Source organism: Trachinotus anak, unplaced genomic scaffold (genome assembly GCF_046630095.1).
Source record: "Trachinotus anak isolate AG129_WGS33_773 ecotype Australia unplaced genomic scaffold, CSIRO_AGI_Tana_v1 ptg000014l, whole genome shotgun sequence".
NCBI lineage: Eukaryota > Metazoa > Chordata > Actinopteri > Carangiformes > Carangidae > Trachinotus > Trachinotus anak.
In genome coordinates, this window is record NW_027273865.1 from 8,698,613 (window position 1) to 8,720,956 (window position 22,344).

At 42.6% G+C, this 22,344-nt stretch overlaps 1 protein-coding gene across 8 annotated transcripts in view; it reads right to left on the reverse strand.

The window, feature by feature from the left end:
- stard13b (StAR related lipid transfer domain containing 13b) overlaps positions 1-22,344 on the reverse strand; it is a 69,007-nt gene continuing 46,663 nt past the window's right edge. For 3 of the 8 annotated variants that reach the window (XM_071497364.1, XM_071497365.1, XM_071497363.1), the window contains 13 exons: positions 9,762-9,833; positions 8,601-8,682; positions 6,593-6,656; positions 4,205-5,568; positions 3,925-4,095; positions 3,538-3,697; positions 3,088-3,286; positions 2,632-2,845; positions 2,072-2,186; positions 1,733-1,954; positions 1,362-1,579; positions 1,075-1,251; positions 4-898 (listed from right to left, as the gene is read on the reverse strand). In XM_071497364.1, the coding sequence (XP_071353465.1) occupies positions 781-898; positions 1,075-1,251; positions 1,362-1,579; positions 1,733-1,954; positions 2,072-2,186; positions 2,632-2,845; positions 3,088-3,286; positions 3,538-3,697; positions 3,925-4,095; positions 4,205-5,568; positions 6,593-6,656; positions 8,601-8,682; positions 9,762-9,833 (3,176 nt within the window). In that variant the 3' untranslated portion in view covers positions 4-780. Of the gene's footprint in view, positions 899-1,074; positions 1,252-1,361; positions 1,580-1,732; positions 1,955-2,071; positions 2,187-2,631; positions 2,846-3,087; positions 3,287-3,537; positions 3,698-3,924; positions 4,096-4,204; positions 5,569-6,592; positions 6,657-8,600; positions 8,683-9,761; positions 9,834-9,939; positions 10,153-11,254; positions 11,616-12,701; positions 12,921-22,344 lie in introns of those variants that run through there. The other 5 variants (XM_071497370.1, XM_071497368.1, XM_071497369.1 and 2 more) reach the window with 5 other exon arrangements.

Below are 22,344 nucleotides of genomic sequence, written 5' to 3' on the forward strand. Positions count from 1 at the left end.
TAAGAATCAGTCCATTATAGCATTTGATATTTTTTATACTTTTATTAAAAAATGATGTCTATTGTACTCGACACTGCACAATCCAGTACCCTAAAGCAGGTATGATCAATTCAAACCTTAAGTCATTCTTTTCACAACCATAGGAGGTTAAAGTTTAATAAAATTACACCCATTAAAAATGGCAATACTGAAGCAAAGTAAAACCAGCTTACAATTTTGTACCACATGTATTACAAGAGGGTTGACAGAATCAATATATAGGAAATTAACATATGTATTATTTATCACTTCACATATACACAATATTTACATCTTTGTTTGCATGTACAGTATATTCACACACATATATACAGACACATGAGTGTACATCATAATAATTATAGCTTAAAATCTAAAATGAATAACATGCTTCCCAGAAGCATTTAAGAGCTTGAATGTCCTAGACATTGTAGATTATAGCATCAGTAAAATAATAACATTATCAAAAATAATAATCATATCATAATATACAGGTTTAGCAACATCAAGGTAAATAAAATCCTAATGCAAATGATATTGGCAGGATAATTAATTTCCCAATGAGTAACTGCTCAGCACCTATAAGATGGCCTTTTTTGTCATTGTGCAAGTACAGAGAAGCTCAAAATTATTTTCAGAACATTTGTACTCTGAATTAAAAAAGAATTAATAAACTGTGCTTTAGTTCTGGGGTCCTGTTAGCAATGTCTCAAAGGCTCACTCTTGAGCTCCAGGCTGAGCAGACACAACTGACAAAAAGTTTCAGATTTTGGTTTCTGGGCCATCAGTGATCAGGGGCTGGAAGGAGTTGCGGATCCGTGCAGCTTCTGCAGCACAAAGGTGACCGAAGGCTTTGTTATACCAATCTGGAGTCCTTCCTCTGAAAATCAAAACAGTACATTTAATAAAGAATACATGACTGAACAACAAGCTTCAAATTAATATTCAACTAAAATCTTATAGAAAATGTATTGATGTATTTTATGTCTGTAAGAAAAAAGCATTTGCTAAAAGAGTTCATGAGAAAATCTTGTACCAGCTTAATACAGGACTTACTTTAAGTCTACTCTGCAGATATGCGTTAGTCTGGATTTCCCAGAGCCACATGGTTCTAGCAGGTAGTTGGACTCCAGGACAATAGCTCGTACCCCTCCAACAGGAGGACAATCCTCATGCTCTATAGACGCAGACACAAGGGAGCAGGCACCTTTGGGCAGGTCTGTCCTCCATGACCTTGAATAAACAGAAAGCGATTGAGTATGTACTCTAAAAGAAAAAAAAATATGGCTACTTCCAAAAAAAGGAAGATATGGTGATTGGTGTTTTCTGTTTAAATCACTCACCTGAGAACTACAAAGTCCCTGCTGGGATGAGGGGGCATGCGATTGAGGACATACTGAAACACCTCTGTCTGCTTGTCCAGTGTCTCAGACACTTTCCACTGAAGCAGGTCCACATCCCACAGGTGGCGCTCTCGCAGCACCCGGTTCAATACTACAGATGGTGGCGCTTCCACCTCCACAGACACTTTCCAGCGTCTCAAAGGGTTCCCATCTCCCACCTGGATAAAAAAAAGACACAAAGCATCATATTAACTTATGGATCTGAAAGCAAGATCCAAGCTTGAGGTAAAGAAGAGCATCGTTGATATCAAGCATTGCATTTCATTTTCTGCGTAACTGGTTTGCTGTTGTAAGCCTTTAACAATACGAACCTTCTTATAGTAGAGCTCTGTGTTGTCAGAGCTGCTGCACGACACCCAGGACTTGGACTTTTCCCGGGCCTCTTTGAGCAGGTTCTGAAGCCTCCCCTCCATATGTGTTTGGTATGTTCCATCATCATCTTCCAGCTGCTTGCACAGCTCATCAATTGTTGGTGCATGCAAGTCGGCCTCCACATATGAATTACGCGACTGAGTAACCATCTCATGAGGGATCTAATGGGTGTATAAAAGCATGAAGTAAGACTCACAGCAATATAAACAGAGGGAGGCCTGTGGATACTGCATTCAGCCTTGAAATTCTTGCATCATTTCAGCTACAGGTTCTCGTACCTCAAAGAGACGGTTGCACTCTATGATCATATGAGCAAGGCCCTGTGTTGCTGCTAAATTTTCATTCAGATCCTTCTGGTCTGGCCTGCCAGTGGCATACTTCTTCTGCATGGCCCTGCGGATAATGGAGAGAGAGAACTTATTAGTCCCCAGGTCAACATCCCCACAAAACACAGTATATAAAGCCTTCCTCTGCTCTGCAGGAAACCCCTTTGATCCCTTTAGCAACAATTTCAACATGGTAAATTAGAGAGCTTTGCTTTGTTTGTACACAGCATGGCGTCATTAAACACTGAGCCTTAAAAAGAGAGCCCTGTCCTTTTAAAACTAGTCCAGAGAGACGGTAATCTACTGCACCACCGAGGGCTGACCAAACTAATGTAGCCCGTTTTATGTCTGTCTTATGGAGTCATGGGTGAAGATAATCATGCAGGAGTTAATAGAGTGCATGCATGCCTTGTTCATTAGTGTTTTTTGAGGCACAGAATGGCAGGAAACGAGACTGGCCCAAAATCACAAGCACACCAGGCTAATTACAACACGAGAGGAAAAAAATCTACCTCGGCGAGAGATTGTCTTTCTTGAGTATGTTGAGATGGAAGAGGGAGGGGGCCAGGCACACAGCAATGTTCATGGGTGTCATCTGGTTCTCCTCCACAGAAGAAGTGACATCGCTGAGGAAACAGAGCAGCGTCTGCAGCACCTCTCGGTTTTCATCCGACATCAGCATGATGGCTGCTTGGACAGCCTGCAACCTTTGGTCCTTTGGCACATCTGCGCATATGAGAGAGTTGATTTGTATTATTTCTGCTTTAAAGACACAGCGACAGAAAAGCTTTCACCAACTGTCAGAGGTCATTTATTTGATTTGAAATTGTATTTTCACACAGCCACATGTATGTTAGTTCGGTCACAACTGAACAAAAATAAAACAAAACCAATTGAGACAATAAAATGAAAACCTGACATGATAAAAAAAAAGAAAAAGAGAAGCACAGAGAGATGTATGTCCTTACATTGGTAGATATGGAGGAAGGTCTCCCCCAGTTTGCTGGTGAGCAGAGGCTCAGGTAAATCCCTGAAGAACTGCTTCACCATGTCAGCCACATCATAGGCAGACTGATCCTCATAGTTCACATTGTCTGGAGAACTCTCATTCATCTGCCTCAGAGCTTGAATTCGAGACTTCACCCCTGATTTACGAAAGAGACCCACCTAGGAACGAAACCGGAGTGTTAATGTCAGCGTGGCAGCTGGCAGTAACATGTAATCACATTGTACGGCAGTTCCGCTGACTGTATTGTCATTATACAACTATTGTATCTGTCTGACACCTGTGTCTCAGTCATTGTGCACTGAAACCTCACACCACAATATACATGCACTAGATAAACCCAACCATTTGTTACATCACATGTGAAAGTGCAAGTCACCTGTAACCTGAGAGCATGTTGACTGTGACCTACCTGGTCAAGACACTGGCTCCTCAGGTACCGCAGGGCCTGCTGCAGGCCAAGGGGCAGGGGCTGTCCAGAGCGCTGCACATGCACTATGAGAGGCACTCCGAACACATTCTTATCCTTATAGTCTGGTACCTTCATTCTCTTCATAAACTTTGGCACAGACCTAGGAAAGACATCAACACATCATCTTTGAGAACTTTCTAAACCAGACAGAGCAGAATATACAGTATATAAACATGTACTGAACAGCCTATAGGGAAAAAGGGAATCTAGTTACAGTAATTCATTTAGGCCTAATTATACCATGCTGGACAAACACACTAATACACTAGTAAAGAAAAGATTCATTGAATCAGGGATCACACCTTTGGGAGTTTGAATAAGACTTACCAAGTCCAGCCATGCTTGTTGGACATGGAGTACTTCTCCATGATTGCAGTAAGACGTAGCAGAGAAAACTTCTGCAGCAAACTCAGCTGGCCTGCTGATTGGTTGGTAATCTGCAGGGATGCCACTGAGTGACTCAGGCGATTAGAGATCTGAAAGCTGGGCCATCGTAACCTAATGCCATTTAAGATGAAACAGCAAAGAAAAAGAAAAGCATTAGCCTTTCTGTCCAAAGAAGAACTAAACTGTTTCAGAACTTTCAATACAGGTTCACAAGTCTTACCGATTAGGTCGTGTGAGTGAAGCACCTACTCCAGAATCCCTCCTTTCCCTGAGCCTTGTAGATTCTGTCTCAGCAAGTGATACCCTGTCTCTGTCCCCATCACTCGGTGTGGTCTGGCTTTCTGTGACTGAATTTCCCTCAAAGTCCAAAGTGATCTGACTAGAGGACTGGAGCCCAACTGGATCTTCCCTCTCGCCATCCACCTGTGCCAGCCCTTCGCCTCCAGGCAACACATTCTTAGACCAGTGGTCCACTATCTGCTGTAGACCATTGACATGCAGCAAGATATCATCCAGGTGAGGAAACAGGTCCTCCTTCTCTAGATCTATGAGGTCTCCAGTGCTGGCGTACAGATGTGAGCCGGGAACATTATCGTACACACTGATGCGGCTGCCTCTGGAGCAGCACTGGGTGACAGGCCTGGATTCCCTTCTGCATGAAATTAGTGGGGAGTCCAGGTGCATGCTGCCGGTGTGCCAGTTAATAGAGGCTCCATTAGTTGGGGACAGGCTTTCTATGGACAGTGCTTTGGGGAAGGTTCCTGGCTTGTGGTCTTTAGGAATGTGGACCACCAGGTCTTCATAGGAGCAGAATTCGTTCCTGCGGTTTTGTTCTGCGACTTTATTCACTTGGGTGCCTGAGAAAATGTCTATGTCCTCTAAATACATGCCACTGCGCTTGTGGTCAGCACGATGAGACTTACGCTCTTTCAAGCTGGGTGTGCTGACAGCGCTGCCACTAGAATGGCTGCTGCCCTCGCTACTGCACTGGGACGGAAGAACTTTGTTGGACAGTGGTTCTGGAGCCTCACCATCTCCATTAATGATCTCAACGCAATGCAGCGTCTTCAGTGCCTGGGCCTCCTGCTGCAGCACTGGAGAGCTGATGACTAAACCCTTATGACCACTTCCCAGAGTTCCTCGGGAGCGCAGTGTCTCCATGCGCTTCAGGAAGTCTTTGGCACGGATGCGGCTTGTCTTGCCGTGCTTGTCAGGTAGTGAGCCATAGTGAGCAATTTCTTTTGGGATGTGAGGCATTGTGAGAGAAGTAGAGTCTGGCATTGCTGCAGAATCCGAACAAGTGCGGTTGGAGCAGTCAGAATCCTCTGTGCTGAGGCCCCTGTGACCGCTGCCCCCGCTGCTCTCACTGTGCAAAGAAGAGACCTCTGGCTCACTGAGGTCCGTCAGGACACTCTCGCTGCTGGTGGTGGTTCTCAGAGGCCCACCGTCCCTGGAGGGATGGCCCTCTCTGTGGTTTCCCAGCAGACAGTCAATGTCCTGTAACCTGGACCAACGCCGGCTGCTCCACTCAAAGGTCCATTTGTCGCTGATGGCAAAGAGGTCGTCTTCATCAGAGTCTTCACTCTGCAGAAAGACAGATGATGTTCCATCAATTACTTTAACCTCCATGATTTAATTTGGTTTATTTAATCTTCTTTGTGGTGATGAATGTCTCTATTTGGGTTGCTCTAAAGCTCTTTTTAATTACTCAGTTAAACAATAATCAACACAATTAAATTAAAAAACATGCACGCACATACAGTACTTATTACCATTCACTTTTGGGAAATATAATAATTGAGACTGACACAAAAACAAGCAAAACAGCCTTTGCATATTTTCCTGTTTGTGTAGTGAGATGAAATTTATTCACAACATCAGCTGGCTTGCAAAGTTAAGATATATGCAGAATAGTGTTACACATAATTTATGCCACAAAGAACAATTAAATAGGAAGTACAGGAAGGATGTGTCTGCTCAGAATTAATAACATCATACAATCAGCCAACAGTGATATAACACCAGACAAACGATTCCTTTGACTTGAATACTTTTCCATAAATAGACCAAGACAGGAAAAAGTCATTAATGTCAGCCAGCGGCCTACATTCCAATGTGGAGACAGATAAAAAGTAATAATAGGCACAAATACAGCAATGGTAGGATCTCAAATATCATAATCTATTTTATATATTTTATATTAGGTTATTATATTTGTGTTGGTGCAGGAAGCACATGCATAACTTAAGGCAGTCTTTGTAAGAAACCATTTTGTTACGATGACACTGATGTTTGTCTTTTCATTCTTACAAATTTCAAATGAAAACATTGATATTGGAGTCAAGGAATGAAACTTTCTCGGGGGTAAAAAACACAATATACCCACAGAGGTACATACAAAGTGTTATATTTCAAATAATCTATGCAAAGAGAAAAGGCATGACATTCGCTTAAGATTAAACTACTTTTTTACCTACTGAACAATACGTGTTTTAAAATATAGATTGTTTTAAAGTGTAGGTCGTGTGTGTTTTTCCAAAATAAGTATAGTGTAGCGAAACACTTGTCACAGCGAAGCATAATTTTGATGGTAAAGATCAATACTTACTTTCTTCTTAGGAAGGTTCACGTCAAGTTTCATAGAGGCACACTTGTTTAAGGTATGGAGTCGCCTGAAACAAAAAAGGCCCGAGGATGAAAACCATTCTGAACAAAGAGGAGATAACACCAGAATAGTCTCCTTAATGACCACTCCAGAAATAAATGCCATTCTGTTTGCTATTTAAGTGTTAACCTGATCAGCTTTTGTTCTGGATGCACAGCCAGACCCGGAGGGAAACTCAGTTTCCACACACACATTATCTCAAACCTAATGAACTCTGGTAATTGTTGGTTGCTCTGTTCTCTTTCTCTCAGGGTTGGATCTAAGTGATTGTGGCTTGAAGGGTGGTGTGGGGTGGTACTTTGAACAAAGGTGAATTTTAGGTCAGCAGATGGATGAGCCACATATATGTTCTAATCACATCCTGGTTCATTCAGTATAGTCATCTGTAGATCTTAATCTACAGATGAACCCGTCTTTGATGCCATTTCACACTCGGCACACTAATTGTGCTGAGAGGCGGCTTCAGAACAGTCCTTTTCTCCGCTCAGTTCTAACAAAGTCACATTAAAACGTAGCTTTTGAAATACTAATGCACATTTTCTAAACTCAGTTTTACAAAACTCCCTGAGAGAAGTAATGGAACATTTTCACTATTTGTAATAAACAATGTAGTCAAAGCCTTGGAACCTGTGCTTAGCCATTAGAGGTTCTGTGGGTGTGCAAACTGGGATATATATAAAGTAACGGCACTAAAAACTACATGAAAGTACATGAACCATTAATAGCACAGGGGAAAAGATGATGGCATAAGACAATACACTGCAGCTCGCTGTGCCTTGGCTGTAGACAAAGAGAAACTCCTTTGTGGTGAGATAATCACAAGCTCTAACGGCTCCAGATATTGCTCACAGTCTTTTGTACAGATTGACAGTATTGTTCTGTGACAGTGAATGGCCTCAGATGGAGGATACAACTTTCATCTAGTGCTGTAGATGACAGGGGTTAGAAAAACAAGACGTTCTCATGATTGTTACTGTAGATAGTAGGAATCAGCTGAAGAGAGGATTTCTGAGCTGGGGGGCCCCGTATAGCGCAGGCCTTAAGAGCTTTGAATGCATTTGCTAAAACAGGGGGCTGCTTAGCCAGAGATCAGAAAGAGCACTCACATACATGAAATATCTATCAGTTACACATCTATCAAGGACACCCACAGTATGCAGGGTGGTATTTATTTTTGCGCACAAGACTGTGGTGGCGTAACTGACAACAAGTGGATCCTTATGTTGCCATAGAGATGCTGGAAAGTCGTGGACAAAATCACGTTGGAGGTGGAACTGTTTCCAATTGTCCTCCATTTATCCCGTGGCTAGTTTGGAATTTAGATGAGTTGCTTTAGGGTTGTTTAGAGTCACAGTATATTGAGCGGCTCGAGGCACCCCTCATGCTACTCTCTGCTTGTCTCTTGGGATGGTTGCCATAGTTACTGTGGTAACTGAAGGGCTGTTTTCATCTTGGCTTGAAAAAGTACATGAGCTGTCTTGCCCTATAAGGGAGCGATGTGGAACCACCAGTTGTTGGCCAAGTGTACTTTTATATTCTTTATACCCTCTGGCAAAACAGGAAAGATCACACGTGTCCAATATTTTTCAAGCAGTTCTGTCAGAGTGCCGTTGAAGACAGGGAGATTCCTACCTGCGCTATAAAAGCATTTATTAAATCAATGCATCAATATGTTACATTTCAGCCCCAACAGATGAAGCTCTGATGAAAGCGGACTGTTTTAATAAATGTATTAAATGTTACAGCAGTGAGTGGAAAATCTTTCTTTTTTTTCTGTACAAGCTTCTTAATACCCAAAAAATTACATAATGTTATGCTTTTAAAAATCATAAGATGTAACATGTGTTTTTACTTTAAAGGGATTCTCGCCTAGTTCTGCGTGTTTGGGGCGAGAAAGTTATTTCTGGCACTGACTGACTGTCTTTTCGGTGTCGATCAAATGTCTGGTTACCTGCAAAGAGGTTCCACAAGATCTTTGTCCAGAAAGTCATGATCTCTTTTCACAGGCGTAATGTCAATGGGGAATTGGGAATCTGTGGAAAAAAGCGTAACAGCAGCATGAGAGAAAGATCTGGAAAGCACATTCTTTCCAGAAGAACACTAAAGTTCTGGGAGACCATCAAACTTGTTTTGTATGTGATGCTAATGAGAAGAGACAGAATTTGCCCAAATAACAGCACTCGGGCTTGTGCAGGCATTACATCTTGCTCTGGGTATGGGCCTCCTCTTACATAACGTAAGAGACTGAATCCAGACCCTCTGAATCTGACATTCCACCGCATTCATGTGAGGTCATTAACTTTTTATGAAAAGCAGAAGCAGCAGTGAGCGCTCAGGCTGTTCTTTAAGGGGACAGACATTCAGATATACCGTAGGCTTTGAAACATGATTATGTCCCAATGACGGATTTAATTATTCATGTAATTTCTAAATACACAACCCCCAGTGCCAGGAGTGGAGCTCATGCTAACTTCTTTGCGCTCCAACAGATGTTATCGGCGTACATCGCTGGAGTTCTGTTACAACTATCTACAAACTGTCAGCAAACAAATATATTGCACCAAAGCATATCAAAAGTCTGGCCTCGACACAAAGATCTGAGGGAGGAGAGCTACTTAAGCTCTGATAAAACCCATTTCTTCCCATGACTTCAGTCTTAAAGCGCAGAAGACGTGTTTATGTAGTAACCGTAGCTTGGAAAAGATTAGACTTTAAAGGCAGCTGATGTTCCGCTTGTTTGGTGGTGTCTGGGTGACTGGAGCCCGAGCTCCAGGGCTTCCTGAGGACAGTTGTGTAAATGAGTCTCACTATGTAACCCATGAATGTGTGGTTTTGTGTAATGCTGGAGACGAGGGTGACAGAGCAGATGACACAGTGTACCATTATTCTCTCTTCATCTAAAAAAAAAAAAAAAAAAAAAAAAACGCCACACTGAGCTATAGCAGTGCTGCGTCTCACATAAAAAACGAAATCGAAAATAAAATCGCCATTTTGGTTTAGTACAGAGTCATTTTATCGGTGTGCTACTTCATTAATCTCCGTCTTTTACCCTAACAACATTTCCCTCCTTTGTGATGAATGTGTGTGGGAGTGAACTGAGTGCTTTTATTACCTTCAAAGAGCTGAGCATACTGGGGAAATCCTGCTGCCCTCAGCCAATCACACGCCTCTTTCGCCTCAATTTCTGGAACACAAGAAAGTGCACACTTCAAGAACAGAAATAAAAACAGTGAAACTCACCTAGATTCAGTCATAGACATTTTGGCAAAAGCAGCAGAAAGCCTGTGCACCTTGTATGTTACAGACACAACAGACTTGGCAGGAGAAAGACCTGAGTGATTCTGAAACTGAAACCAGCCTGTCTGATCATTCTGAGATAGCACGGATGTTGTGTTGAACCTGCTGCTCTGTCCGTCTGGCTGGAGGTATCCCTGTTCACTCACACGAGGCAACATGGGGTCCCATATAACCGTCTGTTGTCTTTTATATTATATAACTGAAGACTTAAAAAAAAAAAAAAACAACACGAAATAGGTGAAAAGACAGCATCACCACACTGCAGAGAGCCCAAGGTAATATCATGTATAAACCACATTTTAAGACAGCAACAAAATTACTCCTTAGCGGAATAAAAGCAGGCAAACACACTGGCTCCTGACCGCAGCAGTCAGGATCACAAACTGCTCCTGCTGCCCGACAGAGTGAGTCGTCTGCAGACCTCAGAGCTGCTGATGACAAGGAGAGGAAACAGACCGTTGGCACCTTTCCATTAATGCTAACGGAGGTGGATGCCATTTACCGCTTCGCTGATAAGTGACACAACAGTGCTACAGTGTGCTTTGCGTTGAGAACAAAAATATGTAATTACATTTAATAAATAACTAAACGCAAAAAACACATAAACACAATATTTTACTTAAAAATTTACTCTTTTGATTTGTACGGAGACTGTTTTTTTTTTTCTTTGTCTTTCTTTTCTTTCACTTTTCTTTAACACAGGCAGAGCTGAAACAGTTAGTTGGTTCATAGGTTAGTTGTTCATTTCAGTAGACTTTTAAGAATCAATGTGAAAAACTACTGGTTTCAGCTTCTCCTTTTTTAATTTTAAAATGTCACCTTGGGATCTAGAGGACCGTGGTGGATACCAAACAATAAAGTGATATAAAGTGAATTATGAGAATAAGCGATAAATTGATTGATGATGATAATAAGTGTTAGATGCAGCTCTAAATGAAATCATAATTTCCTAAAGTGAACCTACAAAAAGTGACACAAGGTACTCCTCTTGTTTTGGGAAACACTGGAACAGATGTCTGTATGTATTATGATCATTTCTGTTGTTTATTTTATTATCTTCTTTTTTTTCATTTATTTATTTATTTTTTTTAACTGATATGGACCTTTGTATCTGCTGACATAAATAAGTAAATATATATATATATATGAATCTTGTAGTAAAATACACAAGAAATGATTCCCATCATTATTATGCAAAGTCAGTCAAGCTACAGCTGCATTATTGAGAAGTACAAAACACAGTGCCTATATGTCAATGACAAAAAATCTAATACAAAGGCTTTCAATCTAACATGAAAATATTCTTACCAGCTCCAGTGCCTCTTTAAAAGCCCCACGGCTGATACATGTCCCCCTGCCAAGTATTCTCACAAACACGCATCTGTGGTTGAAGCAGCTTTTCACAAAGTAAAGAATTTCACGTCCAATGAAAGTTACATGTAAGCTGCACCCACGGGTAACAAACAGCTCTCCCATCACACATCTGAGCTCTCAGTTCCACTCCCTGTCTGTGCCTGTCACACTGCGGCTGAAACATGAACCACGGTCATTCATCACACAATACTGCGTAATTACGGCGACTGTAGCCTTGCAGTGAAGATACTGCTATCACCTGTTTTTTCCAAAACGCTTGATCCAGGACTCACCTAAACATCTGTGTCACCTAGAGATCAATGAAAAGTGACTTTGGCCCTCAGACTGACCAACAACTGAGTAAATATTAACAGTTCCCTGTGTCCTTGGATGACAAAAAAAAGGTCTACTGTTTACCCCCTTAACCAGCAGTTAAGTCAACATGTGTACGCTGCCAGGAGCCTCTCTGGTCTGTTCCCACCTGTATCACCAGGAGCTAAAGGCTTTCTGTTCAGCTAGGCTTCCCTCCCAGGTGGATAATATCAGGCCTGTATTATTCAACTGCAGCTCATAGTGAGAGCGCTGCCAGGTCCTCTTGTGTCCCACAGCCGCAGGTTGGACCACTGGGAGCAAGTAACATGAGCTGGGAATTCCTCTCTGTTTGGCATTCTGTAACACGATACCGAGACATTCTGTCCTCGCATCCTCTCTCTAAGGAAATCTCTTGTGGATAAAAGGCTGGGTGGGCATCATGCCAAAGAATGAGAACTTGTGTTTGCTCTCCGCAACCCACAGCTTTAAAACTGTGTACAGTATAAAATTACAGTTTCACAATGAGATGGAACCCAGTTTGGCTGTGACACAATGAACCAGAACGTCAAAAGCTGCGTACGGCGAAAGTATCTGTTGCAAGGGCGAGTCCTTCCTTCAAAATTCACTTAAAGTAAAGTAGTCAGCAGTCAATTGATTATGCAAGATATGACATGTAACAGTGCGCTGCAGGACAAGATGTGGCACACTTGGATAGTTATTGGGCCATGCAGACACAAGCCCTGCTAAAATGATGACAGTTTTAAAGGCTTGTTCACATTCCACTCTTTCAGAAAATATTTACAGCAGACTACATGGGTAAGCACTTTCGAGGATTTTATGATGTGCTTTGTTTTCTCCCGAAATTCATCTGTCAGACAGCAAAGCTTTGGGTAATCTGTTTCCGTTCATATTCTTTTGTAAAACAAACACAAAAAAAAAAAAAACCCAGATTTATTCATACAGGCTTATTGTAGATGAAAACAAGCCATCATCATCACTGAAGCACAGGCCTTAATATGTCTGCTCTCCCAAATCCTTCAGACAGCAAACACCATACTTTCTTCCCACTAATAAATTATTGTGTACTTACGGGATATTTTCATCATACAGCCAGAGTGTTTCATATATCCATCAAGACTTTAGAGTGTCTCTCAACGTGTCAGAGCATCTTCATTCCCACGCCGAGCCACATTCCTGCTCTCTCTCTGAACACAGCTTGCAGTTTGAACTCAGACCCACAGCTCCCTTTTTCTCCTTTCTCTTTCCATCTACCCCCAACCACCATGTGCCTGTCCCAACACTAAATCTCTCCTTCAACCCACCCCTTTCTGTGGCAGGCTCCCTGACGTTTACCCCCTCTCCCTCCCCCGCCAGCTCCTTGTGCCCGACCCTCCTACCCAGCTCTGCCCATGACAACTTTTTTATACCCCACTCAGCACATTTTTGGCAAAGATCTGAGCTGCGGCCAAACAGTGAGCATTTCCAATGAATTCTGGGACTTTCTTGTATTTCAAGACCTTTTTTTTCTCTTTGTCCCCGATGTTTTTTTTTTTGTTTGTTTGTTTGTTTGTTTTCAGACAGATAACATCCTGTCACATTTTGAATCTTTAAAAAATGCCATCGGGGAAGTGTTAAAGCTGATGTGGGAAGTGTTTCATTTAAACAAACAAAAGGGAAGCAAGGTTTTGCAGAATCTAGGATGTTGTTCCAGTAGTCGGTCAACGAAATGGAAAAAACGTAGGCAGCTGAAGTCGGGGGGGAAAACCATGACATAAACTGTCAGCAATCAGCAGCAGTGAATCATGCTGAGGCACTCGGCTCACAAGACGCTGCACTAACATCATCAGAATGATCCTCTCTGCTTCACCTCTGTCTCGACCTCTTTGTCTGAGGTAAAAATCAATGAATGAGGGGAACTGTGTGATCTGTGTCATCTGAGACAGTGTTGCTGTGTCACCTGACACAAAACAAAGAAGAAGTTCTTTCCAGAACATCTGAAAAGTTTTCCTTGATTGTAATGAATAAAAGAAACGTGGCTGCAAAGAAATTATGACTTGCTGTAAAAAGCCAAATGTCATCATATTTTCAAATGATTTATTTCTTGTTTAAATTACATCAATAAAATATTTGTAAGCAGCAAGATTCACCATCTCTCCAAGCTTATGACGTAAATTGTGAAGAAGAAAAAAAGAGGTGATAATGTAAGGAAATGGGGAAAAAAAAACAACCTGTAAGGGGACACTCTCATAAATCAAATCCAATACAGTGAGTGGGTTCACCAAGTAAATACATTAGGGCGAGACAGTCCAGAGACAGATCTACAGTCTGCTTCTCTTATTTTAAGCAAGTTATATACTGAAGGGATCCATTTTCATCTGCAAACCTGCTGTCACGTTTTCCAGATTCTATCTACTTAACAGCGCACTTTACTTTAAATAATAAGAGGTGAGGTCCCAAAAAATGATGCTATATAAGGAAAATCCATTCGTATGAATGTGCGGATAAAATGAGCAGCACTGTAAATTTGTGGGGTTTGCCATGGCTCTGTGATTACGTAAGGACATCATATCCATCCATAATTTCCTATAGGGTAAGTAGAAATCCAGATGCAGCCTGCTTCTACTGTGCCTGCCTCACTTCGTGACCATTTCCTCTTGTAAAACACTGCTCCTCTGACCCACCGGGGCCAGGACTCAGTATAAAGCTGTGAGCGCAGACAGGATGACGTTGGAAATCCACTTTAGTCACCATCACAAACCATTTCACAGTAAATACCCCCAGCACATATCAGAGCTTTAAAAGCACTCTAAAACAAACTGCCTAAATTTATAAGCACTAACTGTGCGGACTCTAACAAATGTCTGCCCACTCCTCCTCCCCCACACTGCACTGCTGCAGAGACAACTGAATGAATCAGCCAGACAAGCCAACCAAATATATCAGTCAAAAGACACACAGACTGTAACTGAGCACGGAGACTGTCTTTATCAAAAACACCTGGAGACAGAGAGAGCCAGGAGTACGGGAAAAAAAAAAAAAAAGATTCCAGTAGTGGGCTGGCTGGCTGGCGGAGTGGTGTCGTCACGCTGGGAGGATGGAGGAGAGGCCTCTCTTCCCCTTTATGATGCTAATTGCATACAGACACCCACTCACAGTGAGCAGTCAGCGTTACTGTAAAAGTAAGACCAGACAGACAGCCAGGGGAAACACACTGACCCCCACCCACCCACCCCCACCCCCACCCCCGTCTAGTCTGCCCAAAAACCACAACATCTGATGTCTCATGCCCAAATTAGCCTAACATTTCCGTCTGTCTCACAGTTTGAAATTGTGCACAGGGGAGCAAACAGGAAGCACAAATAACGATGAATGAATGATAGCCAAAAAATGGACACGACGGCCGAGAAGCCACATGACTGTAGATACGGGAGACACAGGAGATCTACTCTTTACTGGTAAGTATGCTGGGAATTTACAGGCTAGATTAATACTGCAGCCTTATTTGTAATTCATCCAGTGTTGCTGGAATAAAGTTTTCCTATTTTCAAGAGTAGGTTTTCATTAACAAAGCTCTACGTGTCACTCAGACTCCAACATCCTCGGCTCAATATGCCACAATAATCATCAGCAGAACAGTCGGTGCCACTCGCCATTATCACAACACGTCTTCCCCTCACAGCATTCTCATCATTCGTAAACCGGCAAGGTGTTGAGACAAAGGACAATAGTCAGAGACTGTCTGTCCTCACAGGTGAGTAACAACACAGTGCCTTTGTGGATGTGACTTTGTTCCTGATGCAGTGATTGGCACATGAGCTGGCTGGCTCAGCAGGCCAAGTAATTACAGAGAGCATGTGTTGAATCACCCACAGACTCCCAGCCCCCTCATCTGATCCTGAGGGGCACACAGGGAACCTGTCCTTCTCCCCCGCCAGCCGCCATGGGACGCAGGTTCAAGATGATCAGCTCCGGGCTACGTTGCTATGACACCAAAGCAAAATTTCCTCAAATACTAATGAGCCAGCAAGTCCTGGGCCTGCCTGTGCCCTGTGGTCCGCAGTGACCTGTGGTGAGATCCTTTCAGTGGTCCACAGGTCCCCCTGTAACAAGTGGATAGACAAAGTGGACCTCAATGCCTCCTGGAGGACGGGGACTTGAGGACAAACACAGTGCCAGCCCAGGAAAAAGCCTCTGCCAGTGAGGCATTAGCATTCTGAGCCTGTGCAGGTCAGAGTTTTACAGACATTCACACCTAATTTTAGAGTCATGTTATTCATTACACACCATCCTTTTAAATGTAGCACATATAATGCTCTTCAGTTCTTCTTCTTCCTTGTTAAAGGGCAGATCGAAGACGCACTGTTTTAAGTATAAACACAGTCTGGTTCAAGAATCTTTGTGTTTTTAACGACTCCACGGGTGAAAGACTGAGGTCCACCTTTCATTCCACAGCAAATACACACACTCACAGCAAGAGCTTATTGATTCTGAGAGCAAATAACATAACTATGTGAGCTAGGGAGCTGCTGTTGTTGACCATTGCCAAAGCCTGCTGGGTCAAAAGTCGTCGGGCCTGTGTTTTTCTCTTGAGGTCCTGTATTGAATTTAAACAAGAGCATCACAGCTGTGGTAACACTCTCCTTCACCTCTGAAGGACACCCAGAGAGAGGGCTCTTTCATCTGCTGGGGCAACAGCCCATCAACTCTCTCCCTCTCTCTCTCTCTCTCTCTCTCTCTCTCTCTCTCTCTCTCTCTCTCTCTCTCTACTAATAGCAATTCAATGCACAGTCACAAAATTAAAATACCTAGACTTTTATTCATATAATAAAAGCCAAGCTGATGCATTTCTTTCACACGGTCCTGTCTGAGTAACAATAAAGAGGAATGACTGCTTAAAGTTAAAAGCATGTGGGGTCAGCGTGATGTTTAAAAGTATGGAAAATCACTTCAAGTTGTTTCCAAAAGCAGACAGCATATGTGTTCCAAGTCACCACACAACAACCTGGGGGAGAACAGGGAAAGATTATCTGAGGGTCGCCGTCTCATCCTGCCACAAATAACCATTCAGTGAAGGATTTACAAATTAGCCCGGACCCAAACTGCAAAACAGCCCACTGGCTCTGGTTGGGTGTCACCGCCAGAAGACAAATCATGCGGTATGACATTAGGGCTGCGTGGCTTCTGAACAAGCCAAAGCTTCAAAGTTCAAACTGTTAGCTATGCAGTGTTTTTATCCAGCTCATTGAAGTGACTCACATTCACTCAGTTTTGAGGAAAAATGTTCTGCCGACCACACGTCGATTCCCCGGGGTTGCTTAGAAAACAGCAGAAACCGAGGGAAGTGTTGAGTGCGCTCCAGCTTCACAGACAGGTGCTCTCCTTCCTCCCCTCCGGTCACACTATACGCTGGCTACTTTGGCACGTGACTTGCAGCAGACACTTGAAAAGAAGTGTCCTCTACTAGAAATAGGACCTCTGACCCTAAACCTCTTGGAAGGAGGAGACATCTCAGTCATTTCCAGTTCCCGAGGTACTTCTACTCAACTGCCATCAGCTCTGAGCAGAGCAGAAATCAATCAGCAGAGCTTTCTGCGAAATACATACTGTAACCACTTCCAAGGCACGATGCACAAGCTTAAACACTTCCAGACACTGGACTGCAGCCATGTTCCCACGCATGTTAAAGTCTTTTGACATCCATCATGGTGGCCTTTATGAAGGCTTTGCTTTCTTTGGTGATAAAAACCTCAGCTTTGGCTTTTGGAGATTTCCTTCTTCATTTCATCCAGGCATACTTCCCCAAAAGCACGGGCCATTAGTGTTGATCTTTGCAGAGTAATCAATGTGCTAGTTGTTCAGTGGACATTATTCACTCTATCCACAGATAAATAAATACCGCACAGGCTAGGCAGTGATAACACACATCTGTGGTGATATTCAGCAGGTTTCTTCTTTCAGAAAGGGTGATTTTTAGCTAGAACTCATTGTTTCTGGTCTTCATAGCAAATTATGTTTTTCTATTGAAGTGAGCCCCTCAAAGTTAATAATAACATAACAAACCTTCCCAGGGAGTGTATAGACAGTAAGATAGCCTGATGTAACTGATTAAGAGAAATGGGCATCAGTGCTGCCGTCAGAGTTCAGAATTTAACTCTGGGTTTGTTTGACTCTCCCCCAGCTCAGTTTCCTGTCCACTAACATCCCCTTGGAGTTGTCCACTCCCCTCAGTCTCTCCCTCCTCCCTCCTCCCTCCTTCTTCTTCTCTGTCATCCCCCCTCTCTCACAGCAAGACTCTGGGCTTTTTCAGATGTCTTTTCAACTCCCCCCTCCCTGTCCCCTGTGCCATCTCCCTTACAGTGGGCTTCTGCAGCGTCCCATGTGGTCATGTAGTTAACTGTAACAAGTTCCTTATAGGTGTGTGTGTGTGTGTGTGTGTTTTGTGTGCGCGTGAGGTGAAGTCCATTCATGTTTTGTTTTATGTAAAGCTCAGTAGGCTGCATGCCTTGCCGTGTCATGCTGTTTTCCCACTCATAATATACGGTTGTGTGGCTGTAATTCTTGCCTCCCTTTGATAGCCTATATAAACACTGTAATTTGGTTTTCCGAGAGCACCATATAACACAAAAAAAGTGGCATAATAATGAATCACTGAGAAACACTCAGCCAGCTGACCTAAAACCTTGACTCAAACATGGAAAAAAGTTTGACTGGAAAGTCATCCACACATGTTCGGTAAGTCCTGGAACCCATGCAAATCGAACGTCTCATGATGAAATTAAGTTCAGAAGAAGCTAGCAAGTACAAAAATACTGTACACGAACAAGTGATGTTTAGTGTGTGAACATGGCTATGTAAAGTACAGGATACGGGTAACAGAGGAGAAGAAAAACATCCAGAAGAAACTCCTCTGAAGTCAAATCCCGCAGAGCTCCATTAGATCCACCTCCCTCTCATCTGGACCGGATCCCAGAGGGGACTAGTGGGGTTCCCTCCTTCTCTGGGAATGGCCTCAGAGAGTCAGAGAGTAGAGAGGGGGCCAATGTCAGAACAAGGGCCCCTACCGTGAGAAAGCCCTCTCAGGACCTCCACAATAAAAGCATGGAGCCATCCCTCGGGACGCTGGTCCTAATTAACGACATCAAAGTGAACGGCCACAAGAGGAGCCTCGCAGGACTCATGCAACAGACGCGTGAGTCGCAGCACAGATAATGATACTGTCAGCACGCATGCTGGTGTGTGACGAGGTGCGGCGTAGCTTATCAAGAATGCTACCTAGAGACAGAGTTATGTGTTTGTCCTGCTTTCATGGAGTCTCTCCTTCTCACACACACACACACAGAGCACTAATAGAAAATACAGGGCCATTTGTCAAGTCATGTGACAGGCTGTGTTCAGACAGTCGCCCTCTGGCTGAAAGGCCTATAAAGTGAAACGACAGTAGCTGTGTGTCTGTGGTCTGTATGCATGCTGCCTTTGTGCTCCTGTCAGTTTTTTTTTTTTTTTTTTTTTTTCCAGCTAATGACATGTACCCTACACATTTACCACAGGAGGGCAGCCAAGTGCTGAACTGCGGGTTTACATACAGATGATGAATAAATACAGTTTAATATATTAATTACAAGAATGCAACACGCTTTCAAGAGGAGCCTGAAACAGCAGTTATCCACTCAACAGATCAGTGTGGAGCATGTCATACACTGTTTCCTTCACTGTTTTCTGATATTTACACAAAACCTATTTGTTCTGTAAGGAGTAGATGTAGATGTTTGGATTCATTAAAATGTAAATGTAAATTGAGAATTTACATTTTCCTAATTTTTCTAAGACTTAATCAATCATTTTGATCATCATGAAAATGATCTTTCATGTGACTGAGAGTTGACTAAATATGTTTTGACCCTATTTTGCTTTATGTAGGTTAATGAGGCTTTTCTTTTCTCAGTGATTTCTAATCTGTGGAATGTGAAAGATCTGAGAACAGGAGAAGTTTTCCATCATGGCTTTGTTAATATGTGACTTTCCGTTCCTGTTACAGTGCAACCGAGGTATTTCTGAAATCTGCACTTAGTAAATGATTAGCCCTGCACATGTGGCAGCTGTCAGCTACTCTGGACTGGAAACTGCACTGATTCACACACACAGCAGAGAGATTTTCAGGAAGGATTATTAGCTCAGCCTGCCACCTACAGGCAACAAGAGGGAGTCTATGTACATAAGAGCTTTATGAATGTGAACTGGACGTTGGTTGGATTGAGTCAGTTTGTTCCCGGCTGTTACAAGAGTTTCATATTAGCTACTTGTTCTCTGTTATCAGGGCAGGAAATTACCAACGGTACCAAACAACTGTTGGTGTATTTTGGCTTCAGAGACAGCTCACCACTCTACAAACACATAAGCATTCATACACACACGGCGGTTACACAGGGAGAACATGCACACACAGACACATCCCAAATCAATACAAATGCTGAATTAGCACATGCACTACATGCTGATTGTCGTAGTTAATTGTTGTCACAATTAGTACACTGTAAAAAAAAATGGATACTTTTCAGGACATCAGTCAAACTGCAACTTTGGACTGTCACAGCCAATTAAACAACAACAACAACAACAGTACTTTTGCTCACTTTTTGTCCTTTTTTTGTATCAGCCACAATTTATTTTAATTTTTTCCTCTGATCATTGCACTATGGGACATCGGGGTCCATTGACAGAATCTTCCCGTATGCTTACTATCTAGTTTAAGCTTACTTTATTTCATTTTGTCACTTTCACAATGTAAACACACTACATACTCAAGCTTGATTAGAATTAGTGTACGGCATTGATTGATGACACAGCAATGCTATGACTGAGCGATAACACAGGCACTAGACCCTGATGTGGTATTAATCTCTTATTCATTTAATGTCCATTTAGTATCTACTCAGCAGAATCATCACGTAGCTTAAACAAGAAACAAGAGTACGAGCCATAGATTTAATTATGTGAAGTGCAATGACTGGTTGTAGACTACCTGCTAATCACTTTGTCAAAATTGCTTTTGCCTCCCTGTCAGTGTTATTTACTGCGCTCTGAAGGGAGCAAACAAAATCTCCATAACACTCACGTCGACAGCAGAGAGGTTCATGAATAAAAGATAATCTGGGTTGGTTCATGTCAACTGAGTAAACAGTGTGTAAGGCTACGTCGTCACTTATCATCAAACCCCCATTTGAATGAAGGAGCAGTTATATTTGTTTCACACCCAGATGATCTAACGGGCCACATGTTGTAGCAGACCGCTGATGAATAATTCAGTGTGTTGGAGAGCGGAGTCTGGAGAGGGAAAGGGCAGAGTCGAACTAGATTCCTTACATTGAAGGGCCTTTTTACCGTTACAGCTTAAAAAGACAGAACAATGCAAACCCCCTTCCAGAGCTGGTTTCTAACAATTATCCATCCGGGGGGGGTGGGGGGGGGGGTTGAGCTTGTCCTCTTAACAAGCTCAAGTGTTCCTGTCCTCTCTGCGCTGAGCATTTAAAATCTACAAATGTGTTAGTGTTACACACATTATCCTGCTCAGAAACATTTTGCTTCTCCCTCTCTGTGATGATAATGTGCTTTTAAACTTTACAGAAGATTTAAACTTTGCCATGAAACTTCTCTTAACTAAAGCAGTTGATGTTTATGAGACAGAATAAACTGAATCTTAAATATAACTGAGTAAATTAAAAAATTTATCTAGCAGTGAGCATAAGCAAGAAGCAGGCATGTACAGTACAAACACTGATATGTCCCAGCAGAAGAACAAATGTGGCTGACAGCATGTTAACCTGAAAGACACAAGCCTTTCAGCCATGACAGCCAAATAAAAGGCACGCTTTGTAACTCCAGGACACAAGAGAGATTCACTGACGAGCACACAGCTGCCACGCAATAACTTGTGTCATTTGACAAGAAACGCTCAATGTCCTCAACCAGGGCAGGGGGCACTGATGACCTTTCCAGGGCAGAGATCAGAGCCCACTGGCTGCACCAAGGTCAATAAGGCATGGAGGGCCACGGAGGGGTCACACTGGACAGAGCTTCTTGTCTGAAACACAGCAGCCCCTCAATGAGGAAAAGAACTAAACATCCACAGTCAGCGAGCAAGCTTTTAGTCACGCTGTAGCTTTCAGCTGCTCAAGGTTTCCAGTGAAGCCCAGATGAAGTTCCCAGCACTGCGCCGTGGCTAAATAGGGACCTAAAAATTGTCTATGAACGATCTGTCACTACAATCCACAAAACATCTGAGAATCCATCATCTAATGCAATAAACAGATGAGTTCGAAACTATATATGGGCATATTATTATGAAATGACTCATTCATATTATGAGATTTACTGAAATCTCCACTGATCCAGTCAAACTGCCTGCATGACACTCACTTCAACACATCTCAGCATTTCCTGATATATTCCATATCCAGTAGCAAAACACAGTCAAGATTGCCAAATGCAAACAACGGCCCCCATGAGACCTGAATAATCTGTACATATTAACTACTACAGCCTTATGCACAAGCATGAACTACATACATAGAGGCATAAAAGTATGTGACAGTGATTTGTTAAAAATCTGGGTAAACAAAATCAAGAATTAAAAATGTAAGAAAAGATTTTTTTTCTCTATGATGGCATGAAGAGCTCAATGGCTCACAAATAGTGGCCTGTGCACGACCAGTGTATATTAAATCAAAGGCATACTG